Source organism: Artemia sp. Qi Xiang Cuo, chromosome 4 (genome assembly GCF_049724085.1).
Source record: "Artemia sp. Qi Xiang Cuo chromosome 4, ASM4972408v1, whole genome shotgun sequence".
Lineage (NCBI taxonomy): Eukaryota > Metazoa > Arthropoda > Branchiopoda > Anostraca > Artemiidae > Artemia > Artemia sp. Qi Xiang Cuo.
Window position 1 is genome coordinate 10,701,214 of NC_142797.1, and position 20,244 is coordinate 10,721,457.

Sequence of the window (20,244 nt, forward strand, 5' to 3'; positions counted from 1 at the left end):
AATATAGCTGAAACCAAGTTCTCTTCTAGCCATTCTTGGGTCGCAATATCGGCTGTGTTGATCAGTCCACTTTGGACCCAAACAGGTAGATTTAATAGTATGAGTAAAATTTGAAAGTAATTTATCAATTAGCACACACAAATTCTTAGCTACAGTAACAATGAAAGAATTTTGGGGTTTGTACAGAGGAATAGCCTAGATTCTTCAACGAAAGACCAAAATCAATAACAAACATGTACCCAAATTAAGATACCCTTCATGGGAGCTGTGTGTGGGGGGAGTCATATAATCCCTAGAGGAATAGTTGTAGGAAATTTTGAATAATTTGAACAAAAAGGCTATCTCATAACTTTGATAAGTATTAACAGGGTGATGAGTATCTTTTAAGAGTGGAGGAGCTGGCTGACCTCTGATAGCTTTTTAATATCCCCTCAACATGACCTGAAAGTTTCAAAGAAATACCCAAAGCCGTTCCTGAGATGTTGCTGATGTGAAGTTGCTCTGGAAAAACAAAATGTACAAATAATACTTGATGACTATTTATTATAGACAACGCTAGAGAGCTGTCCTGGCTGCAATGAATTTTTAGACTTGTTACTACTGAGACCATTGCTAGCCTGTCTGCTTTTTCCGGCAGAAATGTTGTTGCCAACTGAATCATCTCTATTATTAGTACACACACACACAAAACATCTGAATTTGAAGGAAACAGAGAGCAAAATCGTCTGACACCTTTCAGCAGCCTTTAGGAAATCTCTTAATGAAAGTAAAATAAACGGAACTACATGGCTCTAAATTCAATTGTAAGGACCAAAGGCTCCTTGTCTTAATTTTAGGGACTTTTTGGCGGCCATATTTGCATTGTTGTTTTTTGCTACCTGAGTTGACCTGCCTCTTATATTCTGAGTGGTTGGCATTTCAAGAGATGCTATTGTGCTGTTTTTGCTTTTGTAAATTTTATGTTAACATACTTACGTAATATTTTCTTCAATTCAAAATAATATCAATAGCTTATATTTTCGCGACAGCTAATTTTGTAATCCGAGTTTCAACTCTTCTTTCTTTCTATATTAATTACTTATAAATAATTTCTGAGACCACACTGGCTAATCATGATAAACAAAAAATCGGGAAGAAAGGAAGAAAACGAGGACAATTAACAGCCAGTGAAAAAATTGAAAAATTATGCAAATATTTCGGTCAAGACCTCCGCTTGACCGTCCTCAGTGCAGAATAAAACTGATAAAAACGTAAAAATCAAACCTTAAAATAAAAACACCAAACTAAAATTGGACGACCCTTTCCTAGTAACAGTGAAAGGGTAACTGAATAAAAAAACAAGTCTAAATGGTATTTCAGAATTTCATTTTGCGTAAAGCACTTTTAAAGGCTGATCGCTTTCCAGTTTGATTGCTATCAGAGACTCTATTCGATTGCACAATATAACTTTGTGGATGTATGTAAAAACGATCAGAATTAATAATTTTGTCATAAATGGGACTTAGAAAAATTTCTCCAGTGTCTCTATTGAGAGCTACCTTTTGGTGAATGTGCTTTTTTATTTCAACTGCCTCCCTGAAAACTTGCGTGAGACCTTTAACGGGGGCAACGATAGAGGCCTCGTCAAACAAAATGAAATGGTGTGGATTCTCGTACACATGTTCCGCCAAGGCGGAATCAAAAACCTCAGGCCTTTGGCGTAACCTCATTGCCTTGTCGATTGAGGACTTATGCTCAGATAACCTCTCCCCCAATTGATGTTGGGTTCTACCAACATAAAAACAGCCACAAGAACAAGGAATTCTATAAACACCACTACCCAGAATGGGGCTGGTTTTATCTTTGCCGTTGTTAAAAAAGTTCTGTGTAATATTTGAATTTTTAAAGGCGACGCTAAGTTTATGTTTTTTAAGGATTCTTTTCAATTTGTCACTCAATTTTGGAATGTAGGGTAGAACAGTGAAGAGTTTCTTATCATCCACCAATGGGACGGTATCTGTTGGGGCTTGTGGACCTGATGCACTCCCCTCTGCCTTTTTTCGTATTTTTTATATATTTTTATCAATTAATTTTATTGGTTAGAAATTGAAAAATAAAATTTCATTAATATAGTTCAATTCTTAGTATATGTGAGGCTATGAGAATATTCTTATTACTCTGTAAACAAAAGAAATAACAACTCCTCTTTTTATGCAGGGAGAGTGGTTGGAGGAAAAATGCAAATACCTATCGTTATGCGTAGGCTTTCTATAAATAGAAAATTCAAGGTCAGGAGACTTATTGAAAATTAAAACATCTAGGAAAGGAAGTTTGTGGTTATGCTCTAGTTCTAAAGTGAACTGAAGGTTAGAGTCCAAAGTGTTTAGATGAGTTAAGAAGGAGTTAAGTGACTCTCCTCCATGCTCCCACAGAGAAATAACATCATCCACAAATCTACCCCAGAAACGGTGTTTCATCGGAAAATTTTCCAGAGCAGAGATTTCTATGAATTCCATATAAAAAGTTGCCAAAAATGGTGAAAGACTTGTACCCTTGGGTAAACCCCTAATTTGGGTGAAAAATTTATTATTACATCGGAAATATGAGGAGGAACTATTGCAAAGACGGACGAGACGCATAATAGTCTATATATCCAGTGTTTTGTAGTCTATTTGATCAATATTATCTTCTAATTTCATTTGAAGAGCTAGTTCACATTTTTTAATGTCGCAAGATGTATACATAGAAATGGCATAGAAACTGGCCAAAATTGTATCTTTTTTTATTGCAATGTCTTTTAGTTTTTCAACAAGGTGAACTGAGTTTCTTATGTATGAAGTTTGTGTTTGCATAAGGGGGCGAAAAAGTGTTGACAACCATTTCCCCAATCCGGCAGTCGGAGAGCTATAAGAAGCCACAATTGGGCGTAGAGGGACTCCATCTTTGTGGATTTTTGGGAGCCCGTAAAATTTAGGAGCTGAACAACCTTTAGGGTAAAATAGTTTATACATTTGTGGAGTAATAAGTCTTTCAGTTTGCAAAATTCCTAGCTCCTTTCGTACTAAACGTGTGAACTTATCGGTGGGGTCTGAATCTATGGGCTTGTAAGTATGGGTGTCGGATAAAATATCTGTAACTTTTGTATTATATGAAGTTTTATCAAGGATAACAATTTTATTTCCTTTATCAGCCCTAATGATAATGATGTGTGGGTCTTTTTTTTAAATTTTTGAGAGTTTGTGTTTCCTGATTTTTTGACCTTGGGGAATATGGAATGAAATCAAGAATATTCTTAACCACCTCTCCTCAAAGTAAATCTGGATTTTCCACAGTACCACGTGAACCAAACATACCCGCCTCCACATTGGAGACTATCTCTGCGAAATTCACTTGTGTTTGAGGTAGGCAAAATTTAGGTCCCTTAGGCAAAAAATAGGTTTCTTCCGGAGTAAGAACTTCAGAAGATAGGTTCTCAATGGCCGGACCAGGACAAAATCTAGGAAGAAAACATCTGGAATTCTGAAATTTTTCGTATTCTAACTTTTAAACTTTTCTGATAAACGAGCCTTAGCCCTGCAAAAGTCGTGGTGGAAAGTATTCTGAGCTATTCTAGATATCTGCTGAAAATCCATCGATGAAAGGTTTTGCTGTAGAAAATGTCGAGTTTTTGAAATTGTATTTCTTAGGAAAAAACGTCGTTTTTTTGGTCTTTTAAAGTGTGAACCAAAGGCTGAAAACCAACCATATCCCTAAATTGCCTTTCGGATTGTGTACCTAGGTTTATGCGGAAACTAAGAGAATTCGGAAGAATTCTGTTTACTCTACAACGCTGTAAAAATTCTTCTTGATTAATAAGGTTGGCGTGTTTTTTAGACAAATCAAAATAATTAAGAACAGACTTGGTCAAAAGCTCCCCGTAAGCTAGTCGCAAATAATTTCTGAGACCACACTGGCTAATCATGATAAACAAAAAATCGGGAAGAAAGGAAGAAAACGAGGACAATTAACAGCCAGTGAAAAAATTGAAAAATTATGCAAATATTTCGGTCAAGACCTCCGCTTGACCGTCCTCAGTGCAGAATAAAACTGATAAAAATATAAAAATCAAACCTTAAAATAAAACCACCCAACTAAAATTGGACGACCCTTTCCTAGTAACGGTGAAAGGGTAACTGAATAAAAAACACAAGTCTAAATGGCAATTCAGAATTTCATTTTGCGTAAAACACTCTTAAAGGCTGATCGCTTTCCAGTTTGACTGTTATCGGAGACTCTATTCGATTGCACAATATAACTTTGTGGATGTATGTAAAAACGATCAGAATTAATAATTTTGTCATAAATGGGACTTAGAAAAACTTAGCGTCGCCTTTAAAAATTCAAATATTACACAGAACTTTTTTAACAACGGCAAAGATAAAACCAGCCCCATTCTGGGTAGTGGTGTTTATAGAATTCCTTGTTCTTGTGGCTGTTTTTATGTTGGTAGAACCCAACAGCAATTGGGGGAGAGGTGATCTGAGCACAAGTCCTCAATCGACAAGGCAATGAGGTTACACCAAAGGCCTGAGGTTTTTGATTCCGCCTTGGCGTAACATGTGTACGAGAATCCACACCATTTCATTTTGTTTGACGAGGCCTCTATCGTTGCCCCCGTTAAAGGTCTCACGCAAGTTTTCAGGGAGGCAGTTGAAATAAAAAAGCACATTCACCAAAAGGTAGCTCTCAATAGAGACACTGGAGAAATTTTTCCATAAGTCCCATTTATGACAAAATTATTAATTCTGATCGTTTTTACATACATCCATAAAATTATTTTGTGCAATCGAATAGAGTCTCCGATAATAGTCAAACTGGAGAGTGATCAGCCTTTAAAAGTGCTTTACGCAAAATGAACATCTGAAATGCCATTTAGACTTGTGTTTTTTATTCAGTTACCCTTTCACCGCTACTAGGACAGGGTCGTCCAATTTTAGTTTGGTATTTTCATTTAAGGTTTGATTTTTATATTTTTATCAGTTTTATTCTGCACTGAGGACGGTCAAGCGGAGGTCTTGACCGAAATATTTGCATAATTTTTCAATTTTTTCACTGGCTGTTAATTGTCCTCGTTTTCTTCCTTTCTTCCCGATTTTTTGTTTATTAATTACTTACAACGTGATCACAGAAACGCTTCATCAATTTTTCCATTCTTTGACATTTTCTTAATCTGAATTTAATAGGGAAGATGTCAATGCCATTATCTTGTCTGAAAGTCATCATTTCAACTTTTACAGTTAATACCGTCCAACTAGAATGACTCTCTCTAGAATGAAAAAAAGAGTTAGCACTTTAAATAACAGACAATTTACATAATAGCGTTACGTCAAGGGCTCTGGATTTCAAGTTGCGAACCAGAGGCAATTTACTAGGGAAAAAATGGAGTTGTTATTGATTAGTTGTTTAGAGCCACAATTAGATCATACAAGTCGAACTTTAGCTAAGCATAAGAAATAGAATCCAATTCTACAGATAGACTAGACAAACTTCATCTTTAAAGAATTAAGACTTCAAAATATAGGTCTCTTATCCCTCTGTAAAAGTCGTACATTAGGCCTATTACAAAATATGGACGCTGCTTTTTGCAGGGAATCCTAAGGCCCTTCTGACAAACTCCAGAAGATCCAAAATAGGGCCTTAAAGATGACTGGTGCACCATTACACATCGCTATACATAATTTTATGAAACTTAAAGTGATTGAACATGGTTAAATGAAGGTTAAAAATGAAAGTATATATCAACTGTTTATTATATATAGGCCAGGCGACTCTTCAGGAATGAATACCGTACTCCAATTGTGCAGCATTGCTACCTCTGAAACTGGAAAGCCGAATTTGTTTTCTCAATAATTCAAAACTTATTGGTTATATCATATTTTTCAATCGATTGAAGCTTGGCCTCCTTTGGGGTTAAATCGTAGCCTAATGCTACAAAATCGCAGAAAATGTCAAGGAAAAATATTTTTTGCTAGCAAAGAAGATCCTTGAACTCTCAATTTCCGTTTGAATTGTCCTTCTCTAGACTCCCTACGACCATTGGTTCAATACAACAGCCCATCAACATATCTAAAATGAAGTTTTTTGAAATGGTGAATTAGAAAGTGTAGTATTGATGGAAATAATTACTCTTTAATGGGTGATATTCCCTTTTTTAAGAGTTCGGAAAATTTTCTCATGCTCATGACTGTTGATGGTTAATTTTAGACAAAATGAATTTTATCATTTAGAGTAATCATACAAGGAAAATTCTTTTGTTGTAACCAATGTAATGTCATCAAAACTAATTTTTCTAGAGTATTGTAAATATTAACCTGACTCAATCTTTCTTTAAAAGCTTTATTGCGACCTATGTTATAAGGTAAATCCAAAGTTTAGTGCAAAAAGTGGGATTTGAGAATGCAGTAGCCGTCCCCATATACAGTCGTCTATTTAATTATAAACAATACACTTAAAATATTACCACATTATACAACAACACAAAAGGCATTTCTGAAATGGGTGTGGTGCTAGATATGCCACTAAAAGTAGAATGTAGTTAAATTTCTATTCAAAGGAGCCCTCTCCCAGCAGTCAACAACAATTGGTCAAATACAATTGTCTCATGGAAGCCCATAAAGACACACTTACCACCCTCAATTTTGGGAAAAATACAAATTTCATGCAATCTTACAAACTGTTTGATCCATGTATCTATTAAATGTGAATCTTAAAGGGAAACTTTCTTAAACAGCCAAAGATTTACATTTAAATAAAATCCAAAAAAAAAAGTTACTGAAAACTTAGATTTGGTGATCAAACAGAAAAGCATCAATGTTTAAAGATCATATTTATTGTGTATTCTAAATTCACTTCAGCAGGTAGCTCCAATTTGTTTCAATTTGGTTGGCTGAAAAAGTTGCAAAACAGCTGATTAAACTCCAATCTAGTTTGATTTGGGTAGATAAATTGATCAAACTAAGGAAGGTTTTGGATTGTATGAGGTAGACAAAATACCATAATTACAGCCGTGTGGATATCCATTGCATACATGTTCAGCTGTCTAAAGAGCTAGGCATTTTCTATCTTAACATGTTTTATTCTGTTCTTCTTTGTGGTTTTATTTATAAGAAATTATTTACTAAAAGTTTGAATTAAAAGTGTTTGTCAGATGGCCCAGATGCCAGATCACCTTGCATTCTCTTAAAATTCACAAAGTACAAGTTCTTATATAATATACTCAGCATCAAATTTGCAATAGCAGAAGACATCAATGTCAACCTTTCCTTTTGTTTAAAGAAACGTAAAGATTTATATACCAGGTCAGTTATCCAAATTAAGCAGTGCAAATAAAAACCTTAAAGTTCAAAATTTTAATAGCGTCTTGTATTGTTTTTATTCATAACATCAAAAATCAAGATTATTTGATGCCATGTCACTACACCTTCCTTTTCTGAAACTATGTAAAAAAAAAAAAAAATTGGAAGTCATGTCTGACACAGAAATTGCTGCGAAAAGCATTAATTTATTTCTCATTCAACACTCTTTATAATTGCGTAATTAATTGGCAGGCTAATTATATTTTAGCAACTATTTGTCATCAATATTTGGTTTATAGTTCTAATTTGAAAAAAAAAAAAAATACAAAAGATCAGATACATAACCTAGTTCAATATCCAGGCGCTAAGAGAGTGTTATGCTTAAACAAAATGGCAATGGTAGCAATCACTGTCAGAAAGAGGATTGAGATTGAAAATCAATGGTATTTTTTTTTTCCCGGCTGAATTCCTTTATTTGGAGAGAATACTACATATCATTTAACTAGTAGCCTATCTTTAAACTTATTAAACTTTACCTTATTCAGATCTCCACATATTGAAAATCATTTCTTAGATTAAAAGTATGTGTATAAGAGAGAAAACAAAAAGATACAAAGGAAAAACATTCACTTCTCTTTTCATTCCTACTAGGGTAGTTACTGGCATTACTATTTCAAATCATACCACCCTGTACCACTGTACCACCTGTACCACCCAAGAGGTACAGGTACACCTACCTAGAGTTCATACAAAAAAATTTGAAGGCGTATGTTTTTATTTTCTACTTTATTTCATTATAAACCAACTGTTGATGAGAAATAAGCGCATAAATAATGGACAGACTTTGAGATATATAGTAGCTTCAATAGAGGGCGGAGAGGCAGGGGACTTTACCCTTCGCTAGATTTTAAAAAATACCTTTTTTGGCATTGTGATAAAAAAATGGCTTTTGTGGCTTCTCCATTGGAAAGTTAAGAAATCCTACCTCTAAATTTACAATAATTTGTTCCTTTATAGCAAGTTCGATATTGTTCCATTGCTGGAATAGTATTGTAGATCTAGTTGCAGGTAAAAGGAAAAAAATACTGAATTTGTCAACTATCCCTTACAGCAAAAAAAGTCCCACAAACAGCCCAAACATCCTTCATCAAAGAAAAATCTTGATAGATAAAGTGAGGTGAGATGATAAAATTCATTCAAACAAAATAAAAATAATTGAATACAAGCTTAATTAAGAAATCCTACCTCTAAATTTACAATAATTTGTTCCTTTATAGCACGTTCGATATTGTTCCATTGCTGGAATAGTATTGTAGATCAATTTGCAGGTAAAAGGAAAAAAATACTTAATTTGTCAACTATCCCTTACAGCAAAAAAAAGTCCCACAAACAGCCCAAACGTCCTTCATCAAAGAAAAATATTGAAAAAGTGAGGTGAGATGATAAAATTTATTCAAACAAAATAAAAATAATTAAATACATACTTTCAAAGCTAATCTTGCTTTTTTGGCAGCATGCCTCAGATGCCTTTTGTAGCAGGTTCATTATTATTATCTATTGACTTAGTAATTTATTTTGTTAAGTCATTTTTAATTCAATTTATGTATTTGGAATTTAATGAGTATTGCCCTAAGTCCCTATTTAAAGAAACTTTATGATTTAATTTTAGTCTAATTTAGATTGATTCCCAAATCACCTGCTTTATGGCCAAGAAATTACTAATGACAATAGCTTTTAAAAAAGTATTGTGTGGCTAGAGTTATCAAAAATATAGCTACCTAAAACAGAATCAAAGGAGTTGTTAGAACTGTTAGCAATTAAGGCTTTGTCTGTGTATCCTTTATGCTGCTGTAGACATTTTTCTAAATTATGATGTCTTAAATCATGATATATGGAAACAGACAGAAAACAAATGGTAAAATTCTGGTTTAGCTACTTTTTGCTATCTAAAAAAGGTTTTAGGTTAGGAAAATCAAACTTTCAGGGATGGGTCTACAGATAAAGTGTGTCCTGGGTAGTGTGCAAGACATAAGTTACCAAATGGTGAGTTACCACTGGGTAACTTACCCAGCAATGGTAAGTTTTAGGTCAAACTTACTGGTAAGTTTAAATTTTTGATAAACAAAGATGTCATCAATTGATACAAACCCCTAAGAGAGCTGCCACTTCCCTAAAATCCATTGTAAAAAAAATTCATTCATCAGATTTAATGCATGAGTCATACCCCTTTGAGTTTATGCTTATATCACTTGGTTGGACTACCTCTTTGTCATTTCCAGCCTGAGTAAAACAAAAAACAAAAACAAAAGGGGTTTGCAATGAGTCAGTCAGTCTGAATAAATAAGATGTTCACAGCAGAGGTCAATTTAATTTGGTAGGTTTTTGACTTTTTACTGGAATTTTTTTACTGTCTATCTTTAACTATAGAATAAATAATCAGCGAATTATCTATCTGGTTATAATAAGGATAGTAAGGCCTGTTAATACAAAATATTCCTGTCCAATCTCTTCTAACCTAGCATTGCAATGTTGACACAGCAACAACTAGTGCCCAAACATAAATCTTTCCCATCATTCCAGAAGCACATGAAGAGTCATGTGATAGAGGCAATGGTGCAGAATCTGACGAAGTTGACAGTGATGCCAATAGTTCTGACAAAGGTGGCTTTATTCAAGTTCTAGAACTTAAAATACTTTGGCTGGAACATCATTGCTTCCCAGTACTTCTGGGTCTTCTGTTCCAACTCCCCGTGTTCATTCAAGCTCCCTCCCTCTTCTTTATGTAACCAAAGTGGTGCAGCAAAATTTATGTGTATCCAAAAAGTGACCATAGAACAACAGGAAGCCTGCAACAAGCTTTGGCTCATGTATTTTATGCATCCAATATAACATTTTAATGGTCAAAAATGAATATTTTGCAGAGGCAAAAAGACTTTTATCATAAGAGCTACAAATCCAGCTATGAAGGAAATTTTGGTTCACAAAGTGCAAATCAAGTACCTAGATGAATGCTTAGCTGAAAGCGTGCTTGATATTGAACTGAAATTCAGGACTGCAAAACAGCCAAAACTCTCTGTTCCAATGGATGGACAAATATTAGATGGGAACACATTTTTAACTATCTTCTTGTCACTGACTAAGCTCTCTCCCTTGAATCAGCAGAAATGGGTGACAAGCTGCACACTGCACAGTTTGTAGCTGATGAACTGGAATGAGTTGCTAAAGTTTGGTGCCCTGCTGTGACTGGAGACAGGAATGCAATGATAGGGATTGATGTCATTTGCCTTAATAATCCTAGTGTAAATACACTTGCTACCTCATTATTGAAGCAAAAAATACCCCCACCTTCAAACCATTGGGTTCATCCCTCACATTTTGAATCTGCTTGTATGAGATACTATGAAAATCTTAGACCAGTGTGTCAATAACATCTTTAAGGTCATCACATTTGTCAGGTCTCATCACATGGCTCAAGTTGTCCTTAACAAAAAGGAGATTGTATTTCTTGGCAAAAACTATCAGCCCAGAACTCCTATCAAAACTCGCTGGGGATCTATCTACCAATCCATGTGCTTCATGAAAGAGTTGTGGGAACCTTTACAGTCTATGTCAATTGATAAAAGGTGTGATATAAATGAGGGTACTCAGGATATCAGAAAAGTGCTTCTTGATGATGTGAAACTGGATCAATTAACAGCCTGTCTCAAATTCATGAAGCCAATTTTACTTGGCTACCACTTCTTTGAAGGAGAGGAAGCTCTTACTTTGTCTGTCCTCTCATACTTCAGTTTGCTACAGCATCATTTCTAGGAGAGTGGACCAGTGTACCATTTTTGCCAGGCTCAAAGACTAAGGAAAGGAAAATCCACAAGTAGCCTACCTAGAACATAGGAGGATATTTGCATATGATTCTGCCCTGGCTGCAGCTACTCTACTTGATGCACTTTTTGGTGTAAAGTCACTGACACAGGGTGAGTTTACAGATGCAGTAAGTCAAATCAATGAGCTTGCTGAATTGAATCTCCTACCAATTTTGGAAAGATGATGATTCATTTAGCAAAAAATCTGAAGCTGACTTTGTTGGGGTCTTGAACACAAAACTATGTATCTATATCTCCAAAGTGACCCATTTTCCAAATCATTATACTTTGAGACTGCACAAGCTTTTGAATTGGCAATTTGGTGGGCTGTTTTTTTTTGTTTTTTTTGTAAAGTTGGTGCTAACAGGAGTGGCTGTAAAAATTTCAAAAATTTTTGTTACCATAGCCTCCTGCAACAGACACTGGTCAGGTTATAGACTTGTACAGATCCACAATAGAAACCCCATCAAGGATGAAACAGCAAACAAAGTTCTAATGGTCCATCAGTCACTCAATAGCAAAAAAAGAGCATCACCATGCAGCTTCAAAAATGCCTGGAAAAGCCACATGAAAGACTGGAAGGGATGTTCACACTGCCATCAAGTCTTTTCAAGGTCATACCCAGGATTTTTTTTTTGGGAGGGGGGGGGTTATTCAAAGTTTTTTTTCGGCAGGGGGGGGGGGTTTACACAAAAAACCTCAAACAACACCTTCAAAATTTGTTTATACCCATTTGTGTTACATTTTTACATGTCAAAAAAACATTTTGGGAGGGGGTTCAACCCCCCCTCCCTCTGGATATGGCCTTCTTTCTATCAATAGTTCACTGCCATGTGATAGTGGGGATGGTTTGGTGGAAGATGATCTGCCAGACAAAGCGTTTGAAGATGCACCAGATGAGGAGGAGGAGGAGCAGCTGCAGCAGCTCTAGCTTATCTCTTATAAAGAATTATCTAAAGCATAAAGTGCAATGTTTTATAATTTTTTCCCCTGTGCAAACGAGATAGGAAATAAACAAATAAAATGATGCAAAAACAATACTTTTTCTTCAAATCTGTCAGAGAAGAGAGAATATATATATATTTTTTTTTTAAACATGAGTATTTGAAACTTACCACTTATGTGGTAACTTACACTAACTTAACAAAGTTACCACTAACTTATTTGGTAAGAGTAAGTTTTGAAACTTACTGCTAAATCTTGCACACTAGTCCTGGGAAAGAATTTTGAGGTGCCTACTTCTATTCCTTCTCTCTCTAGAGGGCAGTGACCATTGATGACCTTTAAAAACCTTTGTGTTACAAAAGTGAAACCTTGAAAAATAGATCTTCTGGTTAAATGAAGCATAACAAAATTGTTTTCAGCTTAACAACTTTGCTCAATACTAATTTATGGGGTTTCAAAGATATACATTTCCTAAATTTAGAAAAAAACCCATTGATATGGCTTAAAATTTTATTCAAATAACACGAATTGCATTTCCAGAACTAAAACCAGAGAAAAAGAAACTGGTAACTGAAAGTTAAAGTAAAATGGGTAGCCTACTATCCCATTATCTGGGCCTCTCTAAAAAGTTAAGTTTGGTTAATGCTAATGAAATAAAATAGGGTGAATATATAACAGTTTAGAAATAAATTTGGGATATATATTTGCACATTAGAGGGGGGGGGGGGGGGGTAAAGCATTGCATATATTAAATAGGTAACCTAACCTGACCTTTGTACCTTCCCCCCTAAACCCCAAAAAACCACAGTTAATATTGTATACACAATGAAAATCTTGCTATCATTGCCTGCTCTATAACAGTTAAGATGTCAAAAATGGGTTTTATAATTGCCTAGTCCAAAGTGATTAAGCAGAGAGGCCCAGATAATGGGATAGTACCATAAAATGTTGTTTTGTCAAAATTTCAATAGATTTAAATTTCAACCTGTCAAGTAGGCAAATTTTTAAGACTTAGAAATCAGAAGGGGGTCAAGATGGAAGCTTGGCAATACCTTCCCAGAGTATATTTTTGGCCCTAGATTCATTACTGAAAGTTTCATTTTCCTACTTACCTATTTCCAAGATAGCAAAAAGTAGCTAATCTAGACTTTTACCAAAGAAATATTAGAAACAAGCATTGTGGCTTTGCCAAGATGCCCAAGTTTTCCAAGATTGAAAATGCAGAACAGACCCACTATGGACCTTGATTTTAATACAGAGTGCAAATTAGGGTAATTGTAAGCAACCAATTCTAACTAGGCATCATCAACTCATTACCAAAACTTATAGGTAAATATCTACCAAATAATATTATTGAGTTAGGAATAAAGTGAATACACCATTTGATGCCTTTTTTTATGCTGATTACAAATATAATAAGCATTTCTATTGGAAATGAATTTCAGCCCCCCCCCCCTACATATACCTAACCTAACCAGTAAAGTTCTGCCAAATCATATTATTGAGTTAGAAATAAAGTGAATACACCATTTGATGCCTTTTTTTATGCTGATTACAAATATAATAATCATTTCTATCGGAAATTAATTTCGGTAAAGTTCTACAAAATCATATTATTGAGTTAGGAATAAAGTGAATACACCATTTGATGCCTTTTTTTTATGCTGATTACGAATATAATAAGCATTTCTATTGGAAATGAATTTCAGCCCCCCTCCCCCACCTATATAGGCTATACCTAACCTAACCCTGAATTGACATATATAGTGGGGGGGGCCTGAAATTCATTTCCAATAGAAATGATTATTACATTTGTAATCAGCATAAAAAAAGGCATTGAATGGTGTATTCACTTTTGTCCTAACTCAAAAATATGATTTTGTAGAACTTTACAAGAACTTTACTTTTGTACAACTTTACTAGGTAAAGTTCTACAAAATCATATTATTGAGTTAGGACAGAAGTGAAAACACCATTGAATGCCTTTTTTTATGCTGATTACAAATCTAATAAGCATTTCTATCGGAAATGAATTCCCGCCCCCCCCCCCTTATATATATGCCAAGTCAGGGCTAGGTTAGGTATAGCCGATATCGGGGGGGGGGCTTACATTCATTTACGATAGAAATGCTTATTCTATCTATAATCAGCTTAAAAAAGGCATTGAATGGTGAATTCGCTTTATTCCTAACTCAATAATATGATTTTGTAGAACTTTACTGAAATTCATTTCCAATAGAAATGCTTAGCCTATTATATTTGTAATCAGCATAAAAAAAGGTGTTGAATGGTGTATTCACTTTATTCCTAACTCAATAATATGATTTCGTAGAATTTTACTAAAAAGGCATCGAATGGTGTATTCACTTTTGTTCTAAATCAATAATATGATTTGGTAGAACTTTACCAGCTTTGCTTTACTTTCAGCCTGTCTACTTTTAGAGAGCCCCTACCTAATAATCTTAAAACCTTCATTGTAAACCGTAATTGAATGAACTCTCGCCTACTTGTTTAACATCTCTATGTTCAGCCCTCCCATTCTGTAGATTGTGCTTTTGTGGCTTTTTTATATTCAGTGTGTGGCTTTTTCAAATATGTAAACCGGGAAACTAAAGTCATGTCCAAATTTACGTGTCAGTTGGTAACAATCACAGACCAAAAATCTGGCCATGTTCTTGAAACGAGTATTTTTCATCTAAATAAATATGTTAGTTTAACTCGATGCCATTTTTACCGCCTAAATTCCCTTTTCGTTTTAGAAGAGTGAAAACATGGGAATTTTTTTTTTACCAATAACCATCCACTGGCTATATTACTGCTTAAAATTAAATTGGAAAAAGATCGCAAATACTTAAAGCTGGTAAACATTCAAGTGAAAATTGCCAAGGATCTGGAAAATGCAGCTAGACGGCATAATAGTAAAATATTGTACTGTTATGTTAACAAATTGAGAGAGGGTAGTCAATCCGGACTTGTCCTTATTAAAGATAGGAACGGAGCCGCAATTAGTGATCAGAAAAGTGTTAAAGAGAGATGGGCAGAACATTTTAAGAATATACTAAACCGAGATAGAGCTACAGGAGAAGATATAGAAGAAAATGAAAAGTTTGTGATACCTTGGGTGTGGAAAAAGATTTGTCTTGCGAGGAAGAATTAACGGAAGTACTAAAAGGATTAAAACATGAGACAAATGAGCTTCCTCCCATAATGTTTAGTACTTAACGGAAGTACTAAAAAGAATAAGGCTCCAGGTGCTGATAAAGTAGTAAATGAGTTTTTTAGTTATGGTGGCCCTGAGATTAGAAACGAGTTACTGAAAACTCTGAATATGATTTTTGACAAAGGGGGAGTACCTAGCGATTTTAGGGAAACCTTATTTAAATCACTGTATAAGATAGGAGATAAGAGTGAGTGTGGTAATTATCGAGGCATTACTCTGGTCTCTTCATGTAGCAAATTACTTAGCAACATGATATTTTTTAGACTGAGAGATGCTGTAGAAAAAGTTTTAAGAGAAAAACAGTGCAGTTTAGAAAAAGTAGAGGACGTGTCGACCAAATTACTCTTAAGAATTAAAGGTTAAAAATTGAGAAGTACCTGAGTTATTGAACACCTTTAGTTCTCAGTTTTATTGATTATGATCCAGCTTTCAATTCTGTTGATAGGAGAGCTTTAACGATGGTCTTATTCATGTATGGTATACCAGACACATACATTAAAAAGAGTAGTGCTATGTACGAGAATAACACTGCTGCGGTTAAAGTAGGAAATGAGGTTAGGAGCAGGTATCGTAATAAATCAGGGGTTGAGCAGGGTAGTTTTCTATCGCCCTTTATATGGATCATTTGATGGACTCTGTCTTCAGGAGCACAGGAAAGGCAACGGGAGACCACGGAATTAAATGGGGATGAAATACTTCCTGGACTTAGATGATGCTGAAGATTTAAGCATCTTAGATGAAAGAAGAAGCAAAATGAATGACGTTTTAGAGGTTTTGCGAATTAGGGTGCTAAAATAGGTTTCAAAATTAATGTTAAAAGACTAAGTCACTAAGGCTAGGAATAAGTGATGGTGAAAATGCAACATTGGGAAACGAAAAGATTGATCAGGTAGACAGCTAAACTTACCTCAGTAGCATTATTAGTAAATACGACGGGAGCAGTGAAGATGTTACAAGTAGAATTGCCAAGGGTCAGAGTGCTTTTTCACAGTTGAAAGGAAGTTTGAAAGAATAGGAAGATAAGTCTGAAAACCAGGAATAAAATATTCAAAGCTTCAGTGATGAGAGCGGTCAAATATGGCTCTGAAGCATGGCTGCTCCAAAAATTACGTACGGATTGTTCTGGGTACCCGGCTGACTGACCGTATTTCGAGCAGTAGGCTTTACAACAAGTGTGGTTCAATCCCACTTTCTAGGGCTATAATGAGAAAAAGGTTAAGATGGATATGAACGTTTTGCGGATGAAGGATGACAGATCACCTAAGATTGTCCTTTTTGGCCTACCGTCTAGGGGTAAACACAAAAGCAGTTCATCCGGGGTCGGGATGAGAGGATGTCATAAAGAAAGATTCGAAGGAAATGGGAACCTCCTGGAAGGGTGTAAATAGGGAGACTTTGAATAGATTGGAATGGAGGAGGAGCGTGCGTAGCTGTGTTGCCCTCAGGTGGTTTGGTGCTGCGGTGAGTTGTTACTAGTAGTAGTAGTCCTTAAACCTTTCCTCTCCTTTTGTATTTAAAAATATAAAGAATGTGTAAAGAAGAATTTATTGATATAGTACTACTTCTCCTACTACTCCAAACAACTGACCGTGGTACCAAGCCGCTTGCGGCCAACACAGCTACGAATGCTCCTCCTTCATCCTAATATATTCAAAGCATCTCTCTTTACACCCTTTTCAAGAATTTTCCATTTCCTTTAAATTTTTCTTAACAGCATCTTGCCAACCCAACCGCAGACGATCTGTTTTCTGTTTAGCCCTAGACCATAGCTTCTTAAACTTTTTTCATTAAAAACCCCATTTGTGATTGCAAGTTTCCTGGCGAACCCATATAAATATAAAAGAAAGATAAATAAATAGTTTTTGATGACTTATTTATTAAGTAACAAAATAAATATAAACATAAAAACATATAGTTTTAGGATTCGTTTAGAAACATATAAAAATCTAAAATTAAAAATTGAAGAAAAAGTTGTAAATTGTATTTATTATAGCCGCAAAAAATTCCATTTTCTATTTTTTTTTATCAAAATTACATTTTTGCAAAAATATAAACAAAAGGGGATTCTGACTGTCTTAGTTCATTCTAATATGCTCGAAAGCAGTCTTTGAGTTTAAGTATTGAATTAAAATTAAAGAAAAAATTAAATGAGATTGATTTGCCTGTTTTTTATTGCATTACAACATACACCTTGGTGGAATGATTGACACTGCTGGACGTAAGACCTCTTCGAAATTTGTTAGTGATGAAAGATATTGGGATTTAATACGTGTTAAGTTGAGAAAACAACTTCACTTAAATGTGTGGTGTTAAATTGCAGAAGAACATTTAAGGTCATATGAGCAATTGTGGGTGATTTAGATCTAGTTCCAATCCAGCATTCAATCAAGGGCTTTTTGAGAAATTGTAGTTGTAAGTTTGAGTTACTCAAAAGCTCAGCAAATTCTCCTTGAGCTTTGAGTGGCAAGTACTAATCTCACGTATGACTATCCAAAACAGCTTTGATTCAGAGCTATCTTTTTTTTAAAGAGAGAATGAGATTTATTCTAAACAAACAATCAATTTAACATCAGTTTAGTGGCTACCCCAAGAAGTAAAAACTTGTCCAAGGGGGTGGCAAAAATACACTAACATAACAAAACAATAAAAAAAAAAACTAACAACAAAAACAACCTATCTATATCACAGTCCCCAAACAGCACCACAAACCTTACATTTTAACATTTTCATTAAATTTACTATCATATTCATAATCATAATCATCACCTCCAGGAGCCATAAATATTTACCAATGTATTAAAAAAAATAAAACACCAAAATTATACTTACTAAAAAGTATCCCTTTAATTACTATCTTAAATGAAGAAATATCACCTATATTTCTTATATTTTTATCAAGGTGGTTCCAACTTCTGATCCCCCTATGAAGCAAAGAACAAATCGATCGGGCTGAAACAACCAGCGAAATATTAATTTCTACAGATGACCTAGTATCATAATCATGGACGGAAGATCTCAGGTTTGCTAAGCAATCAAAACACGGGAGGTTTATACCCCTTTGAATCCTAAAAATGAATAGAAGTGTATACAGCTCCCGTAATACGGAAGCTGGCAATATCTTTACACGCTCATACGCTTTTCGTACCGAATCCTAGGTTCGTAGGTCCTTTAAAAGCCGAATACCGTTGTTTTTTAGAACTCCTACGGGCCAAACAACAGAAGAAAATGTTCTAAGCCAAACACCATTACAATACAATATATATGGATGGATAATGGAAAACTAAAGAAGGTGCATAACAAAAGGAGGAAAAAATGCTTAAGTTTTCTAATTATACCGAGGTTACGAGACACGGTTTTACAAACATAATGTACATGGCGCTTGAATTACAAAACTTCATCAATATAAACCCCCAGATACTTATAAGAACACACCCGCTTTAAAGTTCCATACTGTTTTACAATATCCTTATTCCATGAATAAAAAGCTGATGAACGGAAAAAAATAACAAAATTAGTCTGACCCAAATTAATCTTTATCCTCTTTACCTTCAACCAAGAATTTAACCTTTCAATAGTATGTTTCATCGATGTCCTAAGCAATGCGTCTGTCTTCGCGGTACTAGCAACGATTGTCATTAGCATATAATGATACCGTCTCATTCCGGGTTTTTTTGGCCATATCATTAACATTAAAACAACAACTTGGGATACAACTAGGCATATCATTAATGAACAATAAAAAAAGAATCGGACTAAGAACTGACCCTTGCGGGACAGCACAAACCACTGGGAGGGGTCCTGATTGTATAAAAGTGATTTCTACAAACTGGTATCGGTTACTAAGGAAAATACGTATAAGGTCAAGTGTTTTACCTCGGATCCCATAGACCTTGTATTTTTCCAGGAGTAGGCCATGGTCAACTGTATCAAAAGCCTTCTGTAGGTCTAGAAACACTGAACCAACCTTAAATCCTTCACCTAAAGCTATGTTAATTATACTAGTCAAAAATACCAATGCATCCTCTGTCTTCCTATCTTTTCTGAAACCGAACTGATTATTATTCAACAAATTAAACTTCTGTAAAAAATGGGTCAACCGATTACTAAAACATTTTTCAATAAGACTAGAAATACCTGGCAAGACTGATATTGGGGGATAAATACCCAAATCATTTCTATCACCACCTTTATAAACCGGTGTCACTCTTGCTTTTTTTAAACAATATGGAAACCTTCCTTGACTGAAGCGATGTCAAAACACCAGATATAGAAGGGAAAATACATTTAAGAATTTTAAATCTCACCAGGTCACTACCGCACGAACTATTTTTCATACTATAAATAATATCCCTTAACCCATCAAGTGTAATCATCTTTAGATGTAGTGATATATTTGGAGGAGATGGTAGAGTAGATCCAAAGGGTGGGTCTTCTGGAGATGAGGAAATTATCTCGGCTATTTGTAGGTCTATTGAAGAAAAATGATTTAGAAACTCATTACATATCCCAGTACCATCTGCAATTAAAACCTCATTAACAGTCGCTTAAGTTGGTAGAATATTAGACCGCTGACCTTTAACACTACGGATTATTTGCCAGGTTTCCAACGTATTACCTTCAACATCCTTAAACTTCATACTAAAATATTTTTTTTTAGCCTCACGGAGGAGATTATTCAAACCATTACGAAAAGCACAGTATTGCTCTTTATTCTCATCCATAGGTTTTAAAGCTTGTGACTTGAACAGTCTATCTCTTACATTTATTTTTCAAAGAATTTTGTGCATTATCCATGGCTTCCTCCCAAAATGTTTTGACCTTTCGAATTCTTCACCGCACCCACTTCCTTAACCACTTCTAAAAGCTTACCATAAAAGAGTGTAAATTTAATATTTACATCACTCTC

At 34.9% G+C, this 20,244-nt stretch overlaps 1 protein-coding gene across 4 annotated transcripts in view; it reads right to left on the bottom strand.

Annotated features, from left to right (window-relative positions):
• The window catches only part of LOC148952777 (small ubiquitin-related modifier-like), a 68,843-nt gene that overhangs the window by 10,131 nt on the left and 38,468 nt on the right, over positions 1 to 20,244 (bottom strand). For 2 of the 4 annotated variants that reach the window (XM_089087422.1, XM_089087421.1), the window contains exon 2: positions 5,134 to 5,284. In XM_089087422.1, the coding sequence (XP_088943548.1) occupies positions 5,134 to 5,284 (151 nt within the window). Of the gene's footprint in view, positions 1 to 5,133; positions 5,285 to 14,625; positions 14,709 to 16,245; positions 16,272 to 20,244 lie in introns of those variants that run through there. The other 2 variants (XM_089087425.1, XM_089087423.1) reach the window with 2 other exon arrangements.